The 23,522-nt window shown below is 37.8% G+C and overlaps 1 protein-coding gene across 1 annotated transcript; it reads left to right on the forward strand.

The window, feature by feature from the left end:
• The first annotated feature begins 101 nt into the window (after window positions 1-101).
• Window positions 102-22,701, forward strand: LOC149299409 (cilia- and flagella-associated protein 43-like). The gene is made up of 31 exons (XM_089485978.1): window positions 102-133; window positions 1,906-2,159; window positions 3,017-3,113; window positions 3,488-3,655; window positions 4,493-4,640; window positions 6,949-7,075; window positions 8,805-8,960; window positions 9,040-9,200; window positions 9,803-9,958; window positions 10,184-10,314; window positions 10,740-10,896; window positions 12,155-12,232; window positions 12,679-12,804; window positions 13,129-13,233; window positions 13,905-14,021; window positions 14,639-14,842; window positions 14,994-15,200; window positions 15,415-15,504; window positions 16,014-16,094; window positions 16,558-16,683; window positions 17,013-17,132; window positions 17,620-17,727; window positions 18,380-18,466; window positions 18,542-18,630; window positions 18,827-19,034; window positions 19,594-19,706; window positions 20,101-20,260; window positions 20,643-20,807; window positions 21,135-21,215; window positions 21,923-22,076; window positions 22,529-22,701. The coding sequence occupies exons 1-31, from the start codon at window positions 102-104 to the stop codon at window positions 22,699-22,701; spliced, it is 4,179 nt and encodes a 1,392-aa protein (XP_089342104.1).
• Window positions 22,702-23,522: the final 821 nt, after the last annotated feature.

Below are 23,522 nucleotides of genomic sequence, written 5' to 3' on the forward strand. Positions count from 1 at the left end.
TGGTATAATAGTGTTTTATGTGTCCTAGCAACTGCAGTAAACTACTGCTTGGAGTTTCCTGACAGCATCGCTCCGGAGCCTAGGGGTACCCCTTTGTAGTCATGGATGACCCGGACTGCTCTTTGGAAGTCAGGTAATTAGTGTCCCTTAAGCGTCTGAAATGAGTTAAATAAAAGTTCGTCTTTTGCTGTTCAGTTTCGGTACTTTTTGCAATAGAGCAGTATGAACTTGTGAAAGGCACTACACACATAGATTATGCTTGCACGTCTACTTCAATGGAGCTGTTTATACGTTATAAACAGATTATATAGATTATATACCCTATATGTTTTCCAGATGCCTTCGAAACAAATATCACTCAAACAGCAAAGGTAGAGGGGTATTTCCTCTATGCAGAGCTCAAGTAGCTTCACAGTCCGGTGAAAAACACCGTAAAGCTGCCGTTTTTAAATACCACTGGACTGAAGAGTTCCAAACTAGATTCCGTGTCCATCACCTCCGGCCAGTCATAGCCAACCCTAACCATGGGTCTGGACACTACTTGGCCAGTTTGACTGTGCTTTCAAACCAGCGCCTTTCACTGCTTCAATCCGTCCTCAACACTGCAGCTAGATTTATCTTTCTCTGTCACCGTTCATCATCTGCTGCTCCACTGTGCCAATCACTCCATTGTCTTCCCATACCCTCCAGAATCAGATTCAAATTCCTGACATTGACCTACAGAGCCCCTAACAACTCTGCACCCGTATTTATCTCCACCAGCCTATCCAAATATACCACTAAGCGTCCTCTTGGTTTCTCTAACGACCTGCGTCTGGCTTCTACCATCATTACCTCTTCCCACTCGCGTATTCGGGATTTCACCCTTGCTCTACAACCTTCTACAACATTCCCTACCCCGTCCCATCAGACTTTAATACATTTCAAAAGCTTCCTGGAAACCCACGTTTTCTTCAAGAAGCATACAACCTTTCCTCCTAACGCTCTCAGCCATCATCCTAATCAAACCATCAAAACAACCAACAATCAAATCAACTCATCCCCATCCAAGCAGTCCTCTCTTACTGTTTTACCTACCCTCAACCACCGACTAGATTGTAAGCTCCCAAGAACAGGGCACTCTTCTTGTTTTGTGCCAGTTTGTTACTGTTTTTGATTCTAATTTATTTTAATGAATCTGCTGGCGCTATATCAAGAAGTGTGATGTAATGAAACTAGGGAACAAGTGGCAGTGGCCATGGCATGGAGTCCAGCATTGACAATAGCAAGGATCAAAATAAAAATAAAAAAGCCCTTGAGCTGGAAGGGCACATCTGGTAATTATTTTTTGGGGGAGTGAGACCACTGAGTACAGCTCAGAAATAATTTGATTTAACATATAACAGAAATCGCATCTTTGATCAGTCCAATGCATGGATCCAAGGAGATTTCTGAGAGATTAGGGCATTTTGCATTTTTTGCACGTGTAGAATGCGCAGAAACATTTATGTTTTCACATATATAGACGAAAATAATTAAAGTTGGTATTCCGAGCTACAATAAAACCAGGGCTTTTACATGAAGGTTGGGAGGCAGCTTTCGGGTAAGTCATCAAAGCTTCCCAGTGAAATGCGGCTCAGGATTTACTGAAATCATTTCCTCACTGACCTCTTGAAACATTTTTGTGGTATAAGTACATCTTTAAATAATATCACTGCGTTATGATGGACATTCCTAATAGATTGTAAGCCTGCAAGGCCAGGGCCCTCTTCTCCGGCTGTATCAGTATGTGTTAATGTGCGTTTAATGCTATTGTCTATTTTCTGTAGTGTTTATGTTGTTCGTTTTCACTTCACCTTTGTTACAGTTTTACAGAATCTATTTATCATGTGCTCATAACCAATCTCTTTTTCTATCTCTTTTCAGATGGGTGCAAGGACTTAATAAGAGGAATGTCACGTTTATGAATGACGGCACTATGTGTTACCCGTGTGGAAATTTCATTGTTTTTATTGACGCAGAAACAAAAAAACAGTCGCTGTTTCAGTGCACAACAGGCAGCATTGGAGCCTTCGCCGTAAATATAACCAGCGAGGTGGTGGCTTTCTCCGATCAGAAACTTAAACCAGATATTTATGTGTATACTTATCCGGGATTTGTTAAAAGAGCACAGCTAAAAGGTACTTCATTATTTACGTTAAAAAGTTTTGTGTATGAAAGTTTATACTTCCGTAGTTTGGCACAGTCCTTGGCAGTCTAAATGGACTTGTTGGAAAGATCAGAGATCTCTCTTATAACCAGCCCTTCGAGGAACAGTGAACCAAGGGCCAGGTTTGGTGGCCTCATCCTCCAGACCTGTCGCCCCAGACCTAGGCCAACTGAATACATTGCTGATTACTGTACAAGCGGGTCTGTCACCTTCTTAAACGTCCAGTTTACAAGGATCTTCCATCTTTAGTCAATTTGAATGGTTATTTTTCAATATTCATTTATCTCGACCTTTGTGAAGGACACTGATATAATCTGGAAGCTTTAGAATCTGTAGCGCATACAAAAACCTACATATACAAGTAAGTTATTCTAGGGTCAGACTGTTCTAAAACATATGGAAGTACATCATACACCAATCCCACCGAGCTGTTATGACAACACCGAGGGTGCCACACAAAAATACTGGTGTCTAATTATAAAGCGTCAGCACATTTCAGTATTATTATTTATTGTTTTGTATAGCGCCATCAAATTCCGTAGCGCTGTACAATGGGTAGACAGGACATAACAAGTAGCAATCAATCCACAAGAATTAGCAGTTTTGGAAAATGTCTCAACTGACTGCAAAGAAAAACATTGCTATATACAGAAAGGAAATTCAAAGAGATGTCTAAAGGGCTGGTATATATACAGTATATATATATATATATATATATATATATATATATATATATATACAGTATATTTAGATATTGGGGTGGGTGTTATGTGTGATTTTCATTCATAATCACATTCCTTAAATGGATGATTCTTAATTTTTTCCCAGGGGGAGCTGAATTAGATTATTCTTTAATTGCATTCAGTTATTCCGGGTCCTTTTTGGCAAGCTATTCTTCTGTTCCGGACCACATGCTTACGATCTGGTAAGAGCTCTTCTTTGTTTTACAGTTGAACATATAACAAAACATACATTGGAATTTTTTTTAGCAAATCCCAGCTGGCCCTGCTTGGCCCAAGATGTGATCATTATTTGTTTGTTTTAAAATCATTTTACAATAACGTATGCCACGAGAATCCAAAGAACACAAATTTTAACCACGTAATGGAACATACACATTTACATAGAAAGAACGGATTTGTCCTCTATCAATTACCACTACTAGTCTGTAGGCATGCCCTATAGATCTTATAGCGCAAGAATCTCCATTTCTAGGTTTATCTTGCATCTTGACTAGTTTAATACTGTTTCTGCATGACAGCTTGAATGATAGATATTGCATTGGTTTCACAATTACAGGAACTGGTATGAAGGTATTCCTCTGTGCAGCACATCTGAATCTAGTACCATTTTTACCAGCTTGACATTTAACCCTTTCAACACGTTTCAACTGTGTTTGTCCAATGAAACGTCAATTTTTGTTTGGAACATTGAAGTGTGCGACACCGTGTACCAGCTACAAGCACTGTAAGTAAATTGTACCATATTATGTCATACTAACAGCCACGTAGAAAGAAAAAGGAACATAGCATGAACGATGCAGAACTTTATGTACTGCAAAAATTAAGTTGCCTCCATACCCTACCACTGGTGTGTGTCTTTGGATTCATGGTACTTCTTTGAATTATGTTTTTAAGCTTAGCTGTATAATAAAAGATGAGGTGTAATAATTGTAGATCTAAAATGGGCAACTGGTAACCCCCAGCTCTATATGAACAGCAAATCCCATGCCGTTTGTGCTTTATGCACTTTTTGAATCCCTATTTTAGATGATGATGTCATATAGGAATTGTCGGGCTGGCCATTTTTGCCACTTCCTGCAAGATAATAATGGCAGCACTATGCCTATGGCATATTGGGGGTTCTGGCAATGTGACAGAATTGGACTATTCACCATAGTAACCAAGCAAAAAATAGCAAACACCAAGAATAAATGGCATATATGTCAAGTACAAAGGGTATTGTAAAGGTAACTTTAAGGGATGTTAGAATTGTCTTTATTAGCAGGATTTATGTAGCAGGATTACAGATAGACTCAGTCCCCTCCTGATGGATGCAGTAAATGGTTTCTGTGTATCCATTTATTCAGCGTTTGAATTATCTTGTGTTTATGTGCAAATGCTGGGGCACCTGGCACCTTACATGCAGTGCATCCACACAGATACCTGCTAATCATGCCTTGGATGGGGAATAACCACCATTAATATATCTGATATATTAATATACCCCTCAAACAAATGAATGTGTAGAGTTTGCAATAGCTTGGATAACCTTATTGTTGAAACTTTTGTATTACCACCATAGACCAGTGAGACTTCCCAATGAAGATGGAACAATACCTTTGGAGGAGGAGGAGAGATTTCATACCACTTCCAACCTCTCCTATTATGGACCATTGATGCCCATATCTTCCATTGCTGGCTTAGTGGATGATAGCGCAGGGCCATTTATTGTAAGTGGAGATGGTTCTCTAGTTTTAATATCTTTTAACTGGATTTCATACACCTTATTGAGTCCCAATTAGAGCTACCACTGCATCAACACCCTGATCTTTGATGTATGAGCGGTACATCAAAACCTTGAAGTTCCATATGTGTCCGTAGCACGCACAGTCAAGTAGCAAGTATCTTCTACAGAGAATAATATGTTTAAGTAGATATTTCAGAACAGTTCTTTCTGATGACTTTTTTTGAGCGTCTACATGTTAGGGGCCCCCAATATTTGCTTTGTGGCCATTGTCCTTTTCTGTTTGGGTACATCTGATTATGGGTATCTGATATTAGTAAGTATGTTATGTCTATATCACTTATACTGTATTAAATACTCTGTCTGTTCACACACCCTTGCTATATTACATAGGCGGTCTCCAAAATACACTATATAGACTTGGATTTTTTTTTATGTTTTATTCTAATTAAGCCAAAAGAGCAAAGGAAGCCTGTGGTCAGCCCTAGTTCCCATTGCTGGAGTTCAGCTTCTGATATATATGTGGGATGCAAAGGAGGACACCTTCTAGCTATCAACTCTGAGACACAGACGGTTACTGTATTAAGCCAAAAACAGCAGTCAGGTAAGAGCTAATCTGTCAGTGGGGTTTCCATTGGTAACATCAAAGTGGCTTAGGGGTAGGAAGATAATGAACATACCTGGGAACACTAAGGCTAGGTTTCCACTTGGGTTTTTGTCCTGCGTTATTTTCTTGATGAAAAACACCAGGAAAAACGCCAAGAAAACTGCCACTGCATTTACCTGCGTTTTGGCGTTTTTTTCTGGAGTTTTTTCTGGCGTTTTAGCCTTTCTGTGGAAATTGCTTTTTTGACCTTAGGCAGTTTTTCCAGCCTTTACACGTTTGAAGTTTCACCCAGCTAAAAGGGATTAGGATAAATGGCAAGTATCTGCCCCCGATGTCATTTACTTGGTAGAGTTCTACTTAAACACCCCGGCGGACCCTTCTGTCTCTTTTCTGTGGTTTGTAAGGCATGCTTTATTCCGAATGTCTGCTCCTCTAGGAAGATTGGCCCCAAATGATGGTGCAAATTGTTTGCTGTTGCTTTTGGCACGCAGGATCCAGTTGATGCGTCGCGTATGTTTGTTTGTAATGGCATGTTTGTTCCAAATGGTGTAAAATTCAATATGAACTTTGTTTTGTGTGAAACTGTTTGTTTCCAGCCTATTTCTCGTAGGACACACAGATACTGGGTCCATCCTCTGCATTGTAACTGTGGAAAAAACGCCATAAAAAACGCCAAGGCATAAAACCCACATGGCTTTTTCATGGCGTTTTTTCTCTCCCATAGACTTTTTTTGGAGAAAGATTTCCTTGCAAAAAACGCCAGAGTGTCAACATGCTGTAATTTTGAAAAACTGCCACAGAGCCCATAAGTGGATATGGCATAAAACGGCCCATAAAAACGCCGTGTGGCTGAATTGGCGTTTTTATGGGCGTTTTTAGCAAAAAAAAACCCAAGTGGAAACCTAGCCTAAAGGGTTGATCCTAAATCTCATGGGTTTCATGCCAACCTCATGGTGAAGGGCAGTCTGGAACAGACTCCTTCCTATTCCGCACTGCTGTGATCATACCTAAGGCTCCCAGATGGTGCTTTTGCTACCAGCATGTTATGGTTGATATCCCTGCTTGAGTGCAGGTGGAACAATGAAATGTATCTTTAAATAGTCACAAGCCAAGGTTTCCATGTAGACCACAACTAGAGCCGTTAAGTTAACTTGATTTGGTCACCATCATGGGCTGTTAAATAGTTCATTTGAAATAAAATAAAATGCTTTCTCAGCAATTTATTCACAGAATTCAGAGCTTATTGAAGGTAACTAGTATGTCAGTATCTCTCAAACAATCAAACAATTTCACCTATTCACAAACAAAAAGCACTTTTAATATATGTGGGTTTTTTTTTTTTTGCTAAAGCCCGTGAAGGAGACAATTTCTCTTTATTCCGTTAGGCTCCCTAATTCATTGAACTGCGGCATATTAACTTTGTAAACTACATTTACATGGCCAGTATTTATGTTTTAGAACATTCATTTAGGATCGCTCTGCGTGATGGAAGTATAACGATGATGGCGCTTCATAGAGACGGACTATACATTGCTGGAAGTGTAAGAACCTTTTTATTATATGATGCTACAGATTTGCCTTGACTGACATGACCCTCCTAAGGCTAATTGTTAGCCTTAGGAGCTATACTGTCTTGTAATTAAAATATCTAATATACTAATCCTTGTGATGATGTTTCATAATGTAGGATGGTATTTTGCGACGGTGTTCTATCAAAGGTACCGAGTTCAAAGTGGAAAATTGTTGGGATGCAAAAGAGCCCATCGAGAGTATCAGCGTTTCAGCCAATTACAAAATGCTGTCGGTGGCTACCAGTAAGGTAGGGGCATGACTGTTTCCAATATACTCCTCCTAATTACTTCCTATTAGTATCAACTAGTGTGTATGTGTGTATATATATATATATATATATATATATATATATATATATATATACTAAATCCATCTGGGTGTAGTGTTTTACAGGGTTAGTTACATGGCAAGTTACTTGCAAGTTGTATATTGTTGTAATATTTGGCATATTACATTTGTAATATTTAACATATTATTATAGTTCATCGTATTGAGCCTTACGCATGCCTTTGTTTTAGTCACTGCTTAGTAGGACCATTATTTATTCTTAAAATACTCATTATAGCACATAGTAGTCTTTAGTTTCAGATTTAAAGGGTATACATTTGAGAAAACAACTGCCACTGACATTATTCGGGCTATTGTAGGGCTCGCTGTACCTATATAATACTAGTCGCCCGGAAGATACACTGAAAATGTTAAGTGGATACAGTGAGGATTGGCTTGCTGCTGATTTTGTGACCACAGGAAACAAGTATTGCTTGGTAAGTCACTCAGATAAATATGTTTGTATGTGTGTGTGTTTGCATGGTTAATCAATTGTTATTTACATCCGTGTTTTTAAAGACTTTAGGAATGGCAGGAGACATGCAGGTGTGGTCTGTGGAAGATGGAAGAAGCATTGGGGGTCTGAATCTTAACATACAGGTATTTATTACATGTTCTTATTGAGTCCTCCACACATACTATAGTATCAGTATTGCTACTGGTGGTCTGTGTGTGTATAGTTCAGTAATACAGCTACTGTGTGTAATGATGAAAATTGCTTCTCTTTAAGGCAACGTGTATGGCATGCTGTCCATCATCTCACTACGCAGCAGTCGGAAGTAACACCGGGCATGTCTATTTCATTGATCTTAATAACATAGAAACTCCCAGAATAATCCAAAGAACCAGGCTTTATCATCTGTCCGTGAAACACCTACAGTAAGCGATGACAAAGTTACTTAATAATGTCTCGACAACCATAACCTGAGCTGCTTTGAAACAAAGGGGTCCCAATGGGAAGCTTAATAGGTGCTGGGTGAATAGTGGCTTATCACACGTTCTACTGAGATTTAGCATAAATTAGTCTATGTTGTAATGTAAATGTTGATTATAAATGTTTATTGATCTAATAAAAAAGCAACAACTTTAACAAAGGAATTTTGTCAATAGAGCCACAACTAATAAAGTAGCCATTTTTGTATGTATGGTTTTAGAGCTATTTTCGGAGGCAGAAGAGATTGATTGCCCTTTGCATGCATTTGACTGGTTGTAGCGTTGTCTGAATATATGTTTGTCTGAATATATGTTCAGTGATGCATTTCTTTTCTAGTTTTGACCAACAAGGTCAATTTCTTCTAACCGGGGCTGCTGATGGATACATTTTCATCTTGGACGCAAGACCATCCTGCTCATTTCAGGTTCTTGGATACACAGGTACTTAGGCAACAATACAATCTTATATGATTTTTTTCGAATGGGCTGCTCCATTTATCAGAGGATTCAGGCATAAGAGCAAGAAAATGAGTCTGAAGTTACCCATGAAAAGTTAATGCAATACAGACTCCAGTGTGGATTTTCTGGTATGAAGAGCTGAAGGGGCTCATTTAAAAACAGTGGAGCTATATATTTTTATATATATTACAATCCACCATGGTAATATTTACTGTCACGGAACTTCATGTTGATCTTTGTTATTTCTCACAGTGGCTGGTGGAGACATTTTGTCCTTGTCAACACTGAGCTATGTGGATTCACAGCAGGTTAAAACCTTGGCCCTTGTCTGCCCCACGGGACAGAATAATGAAGAGGAAGGAGGAACTCGGTTGGTGCTGTTTTCTCTGCCATCAGATATCCTATCAAGTAAGACTCACCCAAGTGTTTGCTTTATAAAGCATCAATGACAGAGGTCTGGATCAGTAACTTCTTGTTCTCTTTATAGGCCGCTCTGATGATAGAGGCATGTTTAAGGACAGTGTGATCCTCAAGTGTCTTTATGAAGTAGAACAACCCCTCGTTTCAGCAGTATTGGGGAGCAATGCCAAATCAGCCTTTGGATATAGCAGTTACTCACCATTTATTTATAAATTTCTAATCCCAGAGGTATATATTTATTTTATCAGAAGACTTGTAAGCGTTATAATCTGACACTCAGAATACATAGTCTAGCACAGTCGCATGGCTGTAGCTATGGGCTACAGTCAATATTTATTCAACAATGCTGGGCACTAGTGGCCATCGACATCAACGTTCTATTACACCCTGTCACTGAGCTTTTTATTTGTATAATGATCGCTGGACGCTATTAAAAGTAAAATGGGTTTTTCGTTTAGGTCATGAGTCTGACAGCAAAACACACATATGGTTTGCTTAGCAATAGGGCCGCTAGTTAGATAATGAACAAACAAAGACAATAGATAAATATAATTTAGTATAATGTAATACTGCCCAAATGTACATCAGCAACCCAGCAAGTAAGTATTAACTTTTTTTCACTGACAATGATACAAAATGTCTTTACATATAAACATGCAACTGCTAAAATGTAAAAGATAACGTGTTTCTATGAAAAAGAAAAGTTATTTGTGCTTTTGAGAGTAGAAGATGAATAATGCTGTAGCTTGCCAACTGCTCCTCCTGTTTAGTTTCATAAACATATGGCGGGTTGAAATTTCATAATGATGGTACTCAATACTTTATTGCAGGAAACCTCTGCAGGTCCCGTGGTCTCTCTAAATGTAGAGAAGAAAGTGCGAGGAAGTCGCCTTGGACCTGGGTCTCTTATTTTGTCTCCACACCACAAATGGCTCGCAGTATCTGCAAAAGATGGTATTTTGTATCTTCAAGACTCATATAATCTAGTAAGTGGTGTATTATCAGATGATAACATCAATCTATTCTTGTAATCATTTATGTGAGTTTTGTGTAGGATCTGTTGCAGAGATAGCTAAAGCGAAAATGTTCCTAGAAATATGATATTTTTCACTGGTAAGAGGGCTTCAGACTGCAGTCGCATGTGAGATGAGTGAATTATTTTGGCTATATATATTGTTATATTGAGTAATATTGTCTTCTCTTACTTCTAGGAAGGCTTTGCACAGGCCTGTTGTCATTCTTACCATACAGGAGGGATCCGCTCAATGGCTTTTTCTTTGGATGGACATAGCATTGTCACCACGGGGATAGGAGATGGCACACTTGTGTACCTGATATGGAAGTGAGTTCACGATTGCAAATAACATGGAGGAGTAGTATTAAAAACATGTTGTGGTCAACCAGAAAAGGGCATATCTTGGTCTACTACAGGATAAACACACTCTAAATAGGAGGTCTGCCTATATAAGAACATAGATATATTGGGTCGACTGCACGTTTCAGCAGGTAGTTGTCAATGAACTTAGTATTAAAAAAAGAATACCTTGAAATTACTAAACAGTAACTATCCAATAAGAATCTAAAAAGAAAATGGGCCTCCTTTAAAGAATGCATGTGTGTTTTCACGGCAGTAGAATCTGCCCACCTTCTTCAGAGTTGCTGGATATGGTGTTAGATGTAGAATTAAGGTAATATTAGATTACTGTATTGTTAGAAGGCACTAAACCATTAACATTCAGTCATGTTATGAAATTGGTTGCATTTTAGGTCCAACATAGACAAAATGAAAGCATCATTTGATTATGGATATCTTCTCAAAGGCTTTTTGAGTAATGCTATGGCAAGCGAGGATGAGGCGTTGACAAGAATGTCCTTGTGGTCATTCCAACCAGATAATTCCACTGGACAACGAGAAGAACTAGAGGTTGGTGCATCTTGGTTATTCATATTATTGCAGTTAACAATGTCCATATTTTACCAAATTTCAAGTTATAATACTACTAATAATAATTCAATGTTTTACCTTCAGAATACTGATAATGCTAAATTTTAGGGACTCTTTATACATCTTGGGGAGAAAAAAAATCTAAAAATGCTACCTAGAAATGAAAGTAGTAAGACTGGTAAATGCTGAATGCCAGTGATAACAATACTGGATATAAATCTTCATCACGCATTAGCGTTACTAGCTGCATTATACTAGCAGGGCCAGATTTACCGTAAGCACTTGCCAAAAGCCTCTGTTGCCATCTTTGTTGGGGATCTGATGGCGGAAAGGGAAATAGTCAATATCACATCTTTTTGCGTTAACTACGTTCTAAAAATATTAAAACTACCTATAGCTTGTGCCTTTTGTTTGGCAAACAGTATAACTGTTTTATAGATAGTTTTAAATGTTTATGTCATGGAAGCTGATACTGACAGCAGCCTGTGGCAACGCCAGAATTATCTAATCGATTTCCCGTCCAGACATTTTGTCCCTTTTTCTTTTTTTAAAAAATGTGTAAACATTTAGGAAAAGTAAGAGATCTCCTTTAATGGTAGCACTGCGGACTAACGCCTATGCTAATTTTGTTTAATGCTCTTCAAAATGTAACCACAATCCTGTTTACATATGCTTTGTGTGTTTAAAACCGTGTTACATACAGTCTCTCCCCAAAGCTTAGTCATACATTTGTTTAGTTTTATTTTGCCCATCTTTTTTGGGGGCTGCGAAGCATCAGATCACCTTTGCGCCGATGGTCATATGTGCCATAAATCTGCCGGCGTGTCCTTCCAATATCATCTGCTAGTACTCCACATAGGAAGATAAAAATGAGACAAAATTATAATATTTTAACTAAGAAGTCACCTTCTTTGTGTCACGCAGGGACCCGATCCCTTTGTCTTAATAGCATGTATTTTCTTTAGGATAAACCCATGAATGTGGAGGTAACCACACAAGATGACAGCTACACTAATCCATCTCTCGCAGCTGACCCTACCTGGCTAGACCAAAAAATGATCAAGGTATGAGTCCTTCAATTTTCTTTCATAATATAAGGCTTGATTTGATATAAACCCATGCTCTAATTAAGATCTGTGCCCATTTTAGAATGGAAAGCGCGACTAAATACTGTTTGTATTTCACAGAATGGCTTTTTTTTAATAGCTTATGTCTAATTTGCTTTTCTCACTAAAAGGCAGTAAACGAAGAGACGCAAAAATATGCGAGCGAGAAAAAGAAATTGAAAGAGGGTGTTAAAGAGCTCCGGCAAACTGTGAGCACTCAGATTTTTTTTTCAGAAAATGACATAAGAAAGAGAATATACAAGATGGAGAAAGAGTGACCTCTTCTGGTGTTCTTCATAAAAGCTTTAGCTAACCTGCTTTTGCTCTGTATTTGTTGTTTTTTTCCAAACTCAGTATGTATTTTAATAATGCCCTAAGCCTAAGAATATGTAAGTGGGAAAAGATGCTTCATATGCCATTGTGAAAAATTGTTTTGATGTGGGGAAAAAAGAAGTTGTGTACAAGTTTGGTTCAGATTGCAAATGGCCGCCTCTTCATGCATAGTCAATGAGGGGAGATTTTCAACAACTGATTGTTTAGTAAGGAAACCCCATAGATGTTCATACACTCAGGAGCAGTATGTGTCCATGTGATTTATATCTGACTACAGTATATTTTATTACGTATTCTATTATGCTTCTGTATCTTACTGTAGATACAAGCAATGATGCGAGAGAATGAGTCGCTACCGGACATTGAAAAGCTGGACCAACAGGAGTTTAACTTGGACACAGAGGAGCAGGAGAGGCTGCTTGCAGAGAGCGAACAAGAAGTGGCAAGAGTAAGTCGGAACTGCTCCACGCTAGCAAGCAGATGTGCTAAACCTCACACACAGCCTTTCTCTAGACTATCATGTTTGATATATCCGTGGTCAAGTGACTGCAGCCGCAATGGCAGATCTCTCCCTAGGCAAGGACAGGTTTTGCTATTTCACTCAAAAGGTAAATTATCGGGGCATTTATAGACACTAGGGGTGCAAACCGATCCCCACGACACAGTCACGTTTGTATTCCCATTGTATAGGTTTTGTTATTTGGGTACTGGTGTATCCTACAAGGGTGTATGGTGTACTAATGACTGCCTCTGTGATGATCTCCCTGGAAAGGTGCGCAAAGAGATTGAGTTGGAGAACTTGTCCAAACAATACCTACATGAAATCATCAAACAGGAATGCTGGGACTCCATGGCAGTTAAGGGACGTTCAATTGTGGTAAATACTTTTTTTTCCAATTCTTGCTATTACCTATTTGTATTTACATGAGAAATAGTAGAGGCCAATGCACAGAGATACATACAGGCAAGGATGAATACGTATAAAACAAGGACTATCAAAGGATATGCAACAATGAAAACTTAGTAAGCACACAAGAAATCATGTCATGATGTCATGAACAAACTACAGTTTTAGAAAAGAGTGGAACGCTTGCCATTCCAGTTTTTGAGTGATGACCCAGGTGGCTGCCACAGTCAGCTCTGTAACATAGGTTGAGATCACTCATTTAGCAGCCATTCTCAATTTCAAGATCCCTATTCGATATCTGTGTTTCCAGAATCTTATTGCCCCAGAAAGCATCATTTCAGTTCAGACAAACTAAATGTCTCGCTCTTTATGGAATCTTCAGAGTAAAAGAAAACAAAATGTTCACCATAAAATTGGTACTGACTGTCCCTTTGTTATGTAAAATAATATGTTATGTTGTTTTGCTTGAATGATGAGTCTAAATTGTGTCTATTTTTTCATGCATGCCTACAAGGCAATCACTGAGTTATCAATGTCAATGCTCTGAATATCACAAGATCTAAAACTAAAGTGCATATTATTAGAGTATTCTGTTAAGTTATTAACACCATTGATTAATAATAATTGTTTTATTATTTAAGGCTTTCCATACAGAATATGAAGTTAACAATTATCCTTTGAAAGAACGGTCCACTAGTGAGCTAGAGGATTTTGCAAGAGTGCTAAATACGAAGAAGATTGAAGCTGTTGATCTTAAAGTAAAGTATAACATAAATGCTGTACATTTTTATTCATGTTTCTGATTTACTGTTGTCCGTTTGTGTTGATTTTCTTACTATTTAAGGTACCAAGGGTTATATACAAAAGATATTTTGGAAGATGGACCATGTCTCGTTCCCACTTCCCAAATATCCCATGAACATATTAAGGCTGAAAGAGAGGAATATCATCTTGTCCTAAAATACAGACTAAGGTCATTGACCAAAAATCACTACATTAAAGAAGTCCATGTATAGTATATAGATACCCGACAACTGTCTTGGATTTTCATAGGCAGCCTCTCTCTAATTTTTTGTTTCTTTTGTGCATTATATGTTTAACATTGTTTTTATTATGTACTTATTTTTAGTAACATCGGTTGAAATATGTGCGGCGTGGTTGATAATTTAAATTACTATACAACACTAGCTACATGAGAAGACTCTCCCAATGCCCCATTCGTTCACGCCAATAAAGATTGCATTTTTTTTTGTTGCTTTGATACATTTTTAAAACCTTTCTGTACCTCTCCCTTATTTAATGAGAACATATACTAAAATGTTTAGCATATACATTATTTTATACTAAACGTCGACCGTGTTATTTCCTGATTCAGGCCCGAAAGGAGATTGTTGAATTTCAGACAAAACTTGGACCAGACGAAGAAGATGAAGTAGAGGAGGAGAGTGTGCAGAATGAAGAGAGCACATCGCTAATTGGAAGCCTGAGTGATCAGTATGGAGGAGATACATCAAACTTGTACAGCCAGCTGGAGCTCCATACAAGAGAGGAGAAAATAAACCAGATAATACTGCTTCAAGTAAGACATTAGCCTCACTGTAAACCCCAATTCAAAATGAATTCCATTTATCGCACTTCACGGACTAAGAGTCATTAACTGTTTGCTAAAACATAAACATGTAATTCATATTAAGCTTGCTGTCATTTCAAGCTGTTTTGTGTTCATACAGGACATAATTCACAATGTCAAGAAAGCCTTCAACAAAGAATTTGATTTGATTGGCAAACAAAAAGAACAAGAAGTTACTCGTGTAAAGGAAAGGAACCAGAGAATTCTAGAAATCATGTCAGAACTAAGCGTGCAAGAGAAGACTCTAGATCCAGGATTTACGGATAATGAGAAACCAGAAAGGGCTCTGACTGTGGAGGATAACGAGGTATTTATTACTTATCCTGTGTATTGATGCAATCCAGATAGGAGATTTCATATAAAATACAATACCATCTAAAGTGCATATGTTAATGACAATTTCAATAATGTAATACAATGCACTTGAAACGTCATTTTTTGCAGATTATGAAAAGGGACGGAGTATGAACAGATTATAAGTTTGTTGATTTATACGTAGTATTTATTAAATATTAATACAGGTTAAAGTACAAAAATATCTAACGCCAGAACAGAAAGCAAAAACAGAGCAACTGCAGAAACAAGAAGAAGAGAGGCGTCTTGCTGCACAGGTAAGTACAACTGTATGGTGTGTACAATTTGTTATACTAGTATCAGATAAACATATGTTTATTATTATTTATAGTGTGGTGGGGGGCTAGTTGGTGGGGGATTTGGTAGGTAGATGTTTAAACATATACAAATAAAAACCTAGAAAAAATGAAATGAAAATAATTTTGTTATACAGTGTGGTTTCCAAATCAGGGCATGTTGACCAATATATTTTTGTATTTTTTTCCCCATGTATACTAGCTGCGCAAAATTTATATACCTGTAAAACCTATGTAAAATTTTACATATATATTATATGGTTTTAAAAGATAAAAGTCTTAGTTGTCGAGAGAAAAATATATAATTTTTTTGTGGGTACACTAAATGAGAAGGAGGGGAATAATGGTTGAAGATATAGTAAAGACATGCAAATTGCCCTGGTTCTGTAACGTAAAATATCCCTAGTCCGAAATGGCTTAAGCAATCTCTCTGTGTGTCTTACAGCGTGTGTGGTTTATTATTCTGTTAGGGAGATAATGCCAAAGAGCGCGCCCTCAATGATATGATGGGAGGTGTCCTGGAGGTGAAGAAGGAAGACATATTGAGAATGGTGAGATCAGCTGATTGTTCCATAATATTTCACTCTACCATCTCACCATCTATCGATTCTGTGATAAATATCACTCAGGAGAATATACAACATGTCCTGTCCTTTATTTGCACTTAGATGTTCCAGGCAAGCAGTCTTTTTTGTTCCTCTCATTTGCCCTCACAAGGTTTTAGTAATTTCTACCAACTTTTTAACAATTTGGCGCTGTTTTAAATCTAACATTGGAATTCTATATTGCTGTGTATCAAAACAGCTTATATTCCCCAAAACATTATCTGTAAAGCTGACATACTATAGATTTGTAGAATCTACATCTTGTATGTCTCTTCTCAGAAGTCCTAGCTGACATTTTTTCTTCCAATACACATGACTACCGGTAGGTTTGTTTTTATGGGACTTCGCTTTATCAGGTAAGATGCTGTCTTTCCAAAGGTTCTCACTTATTTCATCTGACTGCTTTCAGGCGGTCCCAGAGCCAGCGTTCCTATCCAGGTCAGAGGCAGAATGGAACGAAGATGAAAGAAAGCAGTTCAAAGAATATGAGAAGAAATGTAAGGAGCTTAATGAGGAAAAGGAGAAATACAGAAAGGTGGGTGTGCTGGAAATGAAATCCTATTTTACACGGTGTGATAGTGATCGGGATGTAACACTTTGATGTTCTGTGCTTTGAGTAATATTGTTCTCTTTGATACCAGTGTGACAGCAGGTACACAACATAGAGTGTATATCAAGTAAATAACAAATGCAAAACAGACAGATGATACAAACACAGATAGATAGAAAGAATCCATTGTAAGCATACGTTTTTATATTGATGTCATATTTATTATGTAAGGATTTGTTGATAATCCCTTTAAAGCTTCTCGGTTCTGCGGTAGCCTCTGCCAATCACATTTTATAATTATTCTTATTTTTAAGGTATTAGAGGCAGAAATGAAAAAGCTGCAGTCATCTATAAGGGAAACCACTCAAAGTTTTGATGACATGTTGACCAAATTGTTTGAAAAGAAGGTGAAATCCGAAATGGTTATCTACCAGGTAAGAAGCAAACGGAAATTGTGTAAACCTTTTTTCACCCATTTATAAAATGTAAAGTTTTTCATTTCATTTTTATTTCCAGTCACGCAACTAGATAAGAGGCACCTATGAGTTCTCCATGGGATCTTTTCCATAGGTGGTCAATGCTGTCCTCCACCAATTGTGATGCGCTTACTTTTTTAGAGGATGCATTAAATAATTTTTAGTGACGGCTATGCTGGCATTACATTTGAAGAACATCGCTATTGTTTTCCGAGCCATAATACATCAAGCAGGCAGCAGAAGTTTCCTCAATTCTTATTCTGACAGCCCAGCCTTAGAAACACAGGATTTGACAGGCCCACCTTGTCTGTTTTCTTTTCTCACTTTTATCACCTGATGTCAAAGTTTTTTAATTCTTGAAGGCTAAACTTTCACACAATATTTAACATTTTTTGTGTATCTTGTAAACTTATTTTTCTAAACTTTTTTTTTTTTTTTGCGACAGGAAGAGCTGAAAATCAGTAATCTCATTTTCTCGATTCTGATTGAAGAGGAAATGAACACGAGGCTGACCCAGCTCAATCACATCCTGGAAAAGAAGCGCAAAGAGAAGGTTTGACAGAAGAGCTCAAACTCTAACAATTTCTAACCTTTTGATTTGGTGACAATATCGGTAGTTTACAAATTACTAAACAATTCTTTAAAAAAAAACTGTGTGCGAGTGTACCTACAAGAATGAATGGTCTTTTGAAGGCAAAGGGTGGTCACGTCAAATATTGATTTGATTTAGATTTTTCTTCTGTACCCTCACTTTGTATTTTGTTAAATGATGAAAATAAACATATATTAATATGTCTTTTTTGGAAAGCGTTCATACATTCCAGCATTTTATTCACACCTGCCTAAAACTTTTGCACAATACTGTATATTTACATATCTGGATATTTTTTTATCCAACTTAAAAGAGCTCAATAATAATGTCACCCTTGCAATTTAATAATGAATATATAAAGGGGTAAACTTTCCCAAATACAAATGACAGCTGCAGTGGGTTATGATTAATGTATAAATGAATAAACAGTTGCAGAAGGTGGTATCTTGTAGGCTTATAAACCGATACCTTGCCACCATGTGAAATTATTAAATTGCAATAATGTTGCAACCCATGACCCTTTGATGAGAGAGAGTTCTGTAAGTTATGGCAAAATTCCTCAGTTTGTCTTCCCGTGTTTGAGAAACGATGCTAGTCATCTTGTGTGTTGCAGAGTGAAACATCCGAGGCGATGAAGACCTTCAAGGCTCAAGTGGATGAATTCAGGGAGGCTTATGATAATCTAGTGGCAGAAGATAAGGTAAAAACATAAGAGTGTGTTTAATCGTTGCCGGTGAAATTAGACAGTTGTAACTATGTCATATTTTGATTTTAGCTTTTAGATCGAGGATTTAAGAAGGAGTTTTCAGACATCCCGACTCATCAAGTTGATCAACTTTATAAACTTTACAAGAGAAGGCCAAGGTATTTCTGTGGCATTCATGGGTGTAATTGTACTTAAAGTGCTGGCACTGCAATCATGAGCAGGTATCGAGACAATGTTTTCTGTAAATGTCTATACACACTAAACCAATGCCTTTTCAACGCGTTTCCTGCCAGGCGCCAGCTCTCTATAGAAACGTACACGTCAACAGTTTAAATACGTTGATCTGTATTACAGAGTACAGCGCCTGAGGACACAGACAGACAATGCATCACCTTTTGGAGATCGCCCAGGATCAGCAAAAGCATATAACGAGTCAATTGTTCAGTTAATGAGGGCGATGGATGAATTTGATGCTTTAGAACACATGCCAGATGGACTGGAGTTGTCAGTGTGGCAACGTTTCTGTTTGTCAAGAAGATCAAAAATGGAGTATGAACAGCAAGTGTGTATGCCTTCCTGTACCAGCGATGTGAAAAAGAATTACCACCTTGGCCACTTGACATCTATGGATTCTAAGGCAACAAGTCAGTGTGACAAATGCAGTTTGCTGAAATCATACACTGCATTCAGTGTGTGCAAATTGTATGAGCTTTACATACAGCTGGGCAGCATTTGTCGGATTGGCGTACAGTGTGGAGAATTCACAGGTGTTTTCAATGGTCAACTCTAATATGAATTAAAAATACCAAGTGCCTACATATACTATATACAGTAATAATTATTCAAGGGTTATGGGTGCAATGAACGTTGCATTAAAGGCCTGCCTTAAGGATGCTCACTTGGTAAAACATTGGAGTTAAATAAGACCGGTACCTAAAGTTTGTTATATTAACTTACCATAATTACATATGTTTTTTAAATATTTTTTTTAAAGTTCAGAGGTCTTTAAGGTGTGTCTAGAAATAAACTTACTCTAGCTGTTTAAGTAAACGTGTTAGTATTTTATAATATATAGGAAGACCACACGTTATACTTTAATTTTGTTTTATGTGCTTGTCTAGGTGAAACGCAAAGCCCTGATTTTAGCCGAGATGCAGTCATTCCTGCAGCAGCGCGTAGCAGAAGATGAAAAGACACGTCAAGATATGGAGAATATCATGCAGGAGCTGAATGTGTAATTATATAAACTATATGGTTATGGAAGGATCAACCTTATCCCTTTTGTCATCATCTCTTACTGCATCACATAATTCTTGTTAATTCAGAGAGTGATGGCATCTGGCATCCAACAACAGAATGTGGTCCACACTTGGTTCTCCACAAACCAAAACCTGTTACATATTTGGCCTTTGAGTTTTTATTTGTGATAGCAATACTTGATGATAAGCATATTTATTTGTCTTTATCAGTGATCAAATAACTGTCAATCAAAAACAATTACAGAGTTTTCAGTTTCATTGATTTCCATGCATACTTGAACTGGCTACTTGGTCTCATGTGCACTAAGAACGTAAATGGTCCTCTCGGTAGTTGGCAGACTAGTTTGTTAACGATTCTCCTTGATTTAGGCTGCGAAATGAGAAGATGAAATTTCAGCTGGATCTCACTGTGCAGTTCCTTCTTAAACAAGGACAGGTGGAAGTGGAGAACAAAGATTTAATTCCTGACTTTGAGGATGCCCTGCTGCTTCACAGGAGTGTCATTGAAGACTTAAACAGCTCAATACGCGTATGTGTCAAGACTTTCTGATATATTCACTAAATAAATCTTTCATGTAAAAATGTTCTTTAAACAGAGCGTATTGTACAGAAATCTAAGCAAGACAAAAAAAAAGGAAGCAGACAGCAAAAGGTGAACTGGAAAAATTATTTTCTTAGCTTTGATGTAGTATCAATGGCCACTAGAAGGAATTCTTTGGTTGGCTGGTAGTCTGATGCCTTGGATGTACTGTGAATTATTTTGTGGCTTGACTGTTCGCCATCAGTAGGTAATCTGAGGCCAATGTACCTTGAAAACTCAGTACAACCTAAACCAGTCAATTAAAAATTGTCGTATTTGTAGCCTTGTAGCCCGTGACTATCAGCCACAACATCCCTTATAATTTGTTTAGGGTCTTGGAGAACAGAAAATCGCAAGCATGGTAGAAAGTAAAGATTTCCGAAAAGGAATTGTTCAGCTTGAATGGGAGCATAAGAAAATACGCATGGAAATGGAAGATCTAAAGCAGAAATCAAGGGACATTACTATGCTTCGTGTCTCAAAAGAACTCCAAATAGTAAGATATTTCGATCATTTCTGCCCATCAGTGAAGCAAATATAATGGTGGTTAATATATCTTCCAGAATACTTAAATCTCTGGCAAGTATGGTGGCAAACAAAGGTACAGTCAGTTTTTGTATGATTAGTATAAGAACACAGAAACATAGTATTTGAGGGAAGATGAGAAATATAAGCCCTTATTTAGTCTGTCAGCCTATTTAGTGTAGTTTATGATGAAGGACAAGCTGGCATGCAGCATATTTTCTAGTTGATATTTCATTTATTGGTAAAAAAAATTGCAATGCTATCATCAGCTCTGTTTAATTCTTATTTTTCCACATAGTTCCTGAATGAGCCAGATTATTCCAAGCGCGTATCTGACCAGCTATCGGTCCTGGAAGAAACTCTTAATGATCAAGAAAAAGTAAGATTAAAAGGAAACACAACTAAGATAAAGTATTAAGTAAATCAGCCAAAATCAAGCTTACATGGCCACGTTTTAAATGCCCTGCTTTCTTTTAGAACTGCTGGGTGGTGTAGATAACAAAGGTTGTCTGGTTATACAGAGAGATCATTTTTATGTTAGAACACTCTGAAGGCGTAACTGAAAACCACAGGGCCTCTGTGCCAAAATTGCCCCGGGGCCCCCATCTTCATCAGTGCCACTTTTTCCCTCCAAGTAGGTTGTGAGTGCCACCTTTGCCCCAAGCAGCTTACCAGTCCCATCCTTACCCCCAAACATCCTGTCTGTGCCATCCTTGCCCCAGCTTGTCAGTGTCCCAAACAGCTTATCTGTACCATCTTTTCCCTATGCAGCTTGTCTGTGCCATCATTGCCCCTCCAAAGATACGCTCTGGCACACATATGTGAGCACACTTACACAAATGTACACATGCTAACACACACATGCACACACTCCCTCTCTCACCACTCATGCTACTGCAAACCATATCTCAACACTACAGGGGCTAGCTATATTAGGACTATATGTGTGTAAGGGTGAACTGTACAAGTGGAGAACTGGATAACTTTCAGGCCTTGTCTAATATTCATAATTAAATATATTCCATTTCAATTGTAAGCTTTTCGCTGAGTTTAATGTAATCACTCCTCTTATTTCACTTTATCCAGCAACATGAAAAAAATGTGAAGAGCTACAAAAGAATTCTAAAGGACATAGAAAAAGACATTAATAAAAAGATGCAGGCAAACGTCCAACTTGACAAGGATCTGCATGACTTGCTGCTTTCTTTCTCAGAAAGAAAACATATTCATGAAGTTGTTGGTGAGTACACACTGTGCTGACAGCATAAAAACAAATTACAACAACCAACAAGCCAGGGCATTGCAGGATCTGTCAACAGCATCAAGACTAAATTATATGGAATAGATGTTAGGGGTGTAAAGTCCTAGGTCTAGAACACACAAGGGTTAGACTCACATACGTGCAATAGAGAATATTCATTGGATGCACCCAGTATTAAAAAACAGCATTGCTTCATAAAGCAGTTATGTAGATTTAATGTAAAAGAATAATAGTGATATCAAACATTTGGGAAATAGTCATCAGAATGTTTTTTTTTTCAAGGAGGACACCTAGAGGGTTAATATGATGGGCCATAATGGGGTAAGAGCCCGAGTCTTTAGTTGATTTCAGGCACCAAAACTCGGATGGTAGCCCTGATGCTTGTATGCTCATTGATCAGTAGAAAGTATTCATATTCACTTGTGTTACAGGAGCAGAGAAAAGTTCTGAGAAGCATTCAGCTGAGCGGTACAAGGACCTTATACGTCGAAGGAAGCTAGTGGACCTTGCAAACACACAAGCCCATGAGATTTCAGTTCTACGGGCCGAAGTAGATAGGCTTAGGATGAAAACCTTCCCTGCCTTAATACAAATGGAATACTAGAAAATACAAGGAATTGTAGCAGTAAATAATATCACAGAAGAATGATGTGACTTATGTTTTATTTAATGTAACCTGCAAAACAAGTGCAGAAATTTTTCTTGTGGTTAATCAAAAGTTGTTAAAAAATAATACGTTGGCTCAAAATGATTTTCCATCTTTAATCTCCAGAAACTAGCGCTTCACAACACTTTAGGCAGGTGCCTGTTGCTCAGAACTACTATGTCGCCGTATCATAGAAACACAGTAATTTAGGTTGAAAAAAGTTAAGCCTTGCTATTCATCCGGAAGAAGGCAAACCCCCCACATTGTAGCGATTTCCAATTGAGTTTGAAAAAAGGGAAAAATTCCTTCTTATTTTTAAGATGGCAACCTGATGTATCACTGGATCAAGAAACATTAACCCTTTTCACTGCTTTAAGTGAAAATTAATTTTTTTGGGAAGTCTAAATGGATGACCTTATGTTCTTTACAGAGTCATGTTAATGAACAGGTCATTAAAGTGCATTTGCTCTTGTCCCCGTATGTATTTGTATAATGCTATCAAATCCCCTCAAAGATGCCTTCTTTTCTAATGTAATCAAATTCAACTATTCAAGACGGGGTCTTAGGGTGACTACATTGTCCCGGAATTATAATTCTGAGCAAAGGAGGTCTCAGCCAATCAGGAGAGACTCCTCAACTTTCCTGATTGGTTGAGAGTTCAGAAGCCTTTCCTGATAGGAGAGTCCCTCCTTCACTCCGAGCCAGCACCAAGTATGGTGTGTGTGTATACTCATCTGTCAATACCTTGTTACCTGCCCTTGCAGCAGCTGCCTGACATT

This window comes from Sceloporus occidentalis, unplaced genomic scaffold, assembly GCF_023333645.1.
Source record: "Sceloporus occidentalis isolate IW3139 unplaced genomic scaffold, rSceOcc1.0.p SCAF_28, whole genome shotgun sequence".
Classification (NCBI taxonomy): Eukaryota; Metazoa; Chordata; class Lepidosauria; order Squamata; family Phrynosomatidae; genus Sceloporus; species Sceloporus occidentalis.

Excerpts from the sequence above, each read along its gene's own strand:
- LOC149299409 (XM_089485978.1), top strand. The coding sequence starts at position 102 with ATGGATGACCCGGACTGCTCTTTGGAAGTCAG. Across the intron at positions 4,641-6,948 it reads ATAGCGCAGGGCCATTTATT|GATGGTATTTTGCGACGGTG; the intron begins GTAAGTGGAGAT and ends TTCATAATGTAG. Across the intron at positions 10,315-10,739 it reads CTTGTGTACCTGATATGGAA|GTCCAACATAGACAAAATGA; the intron begins GTGAGTTCACGA and ends GTTGCATTTTAG.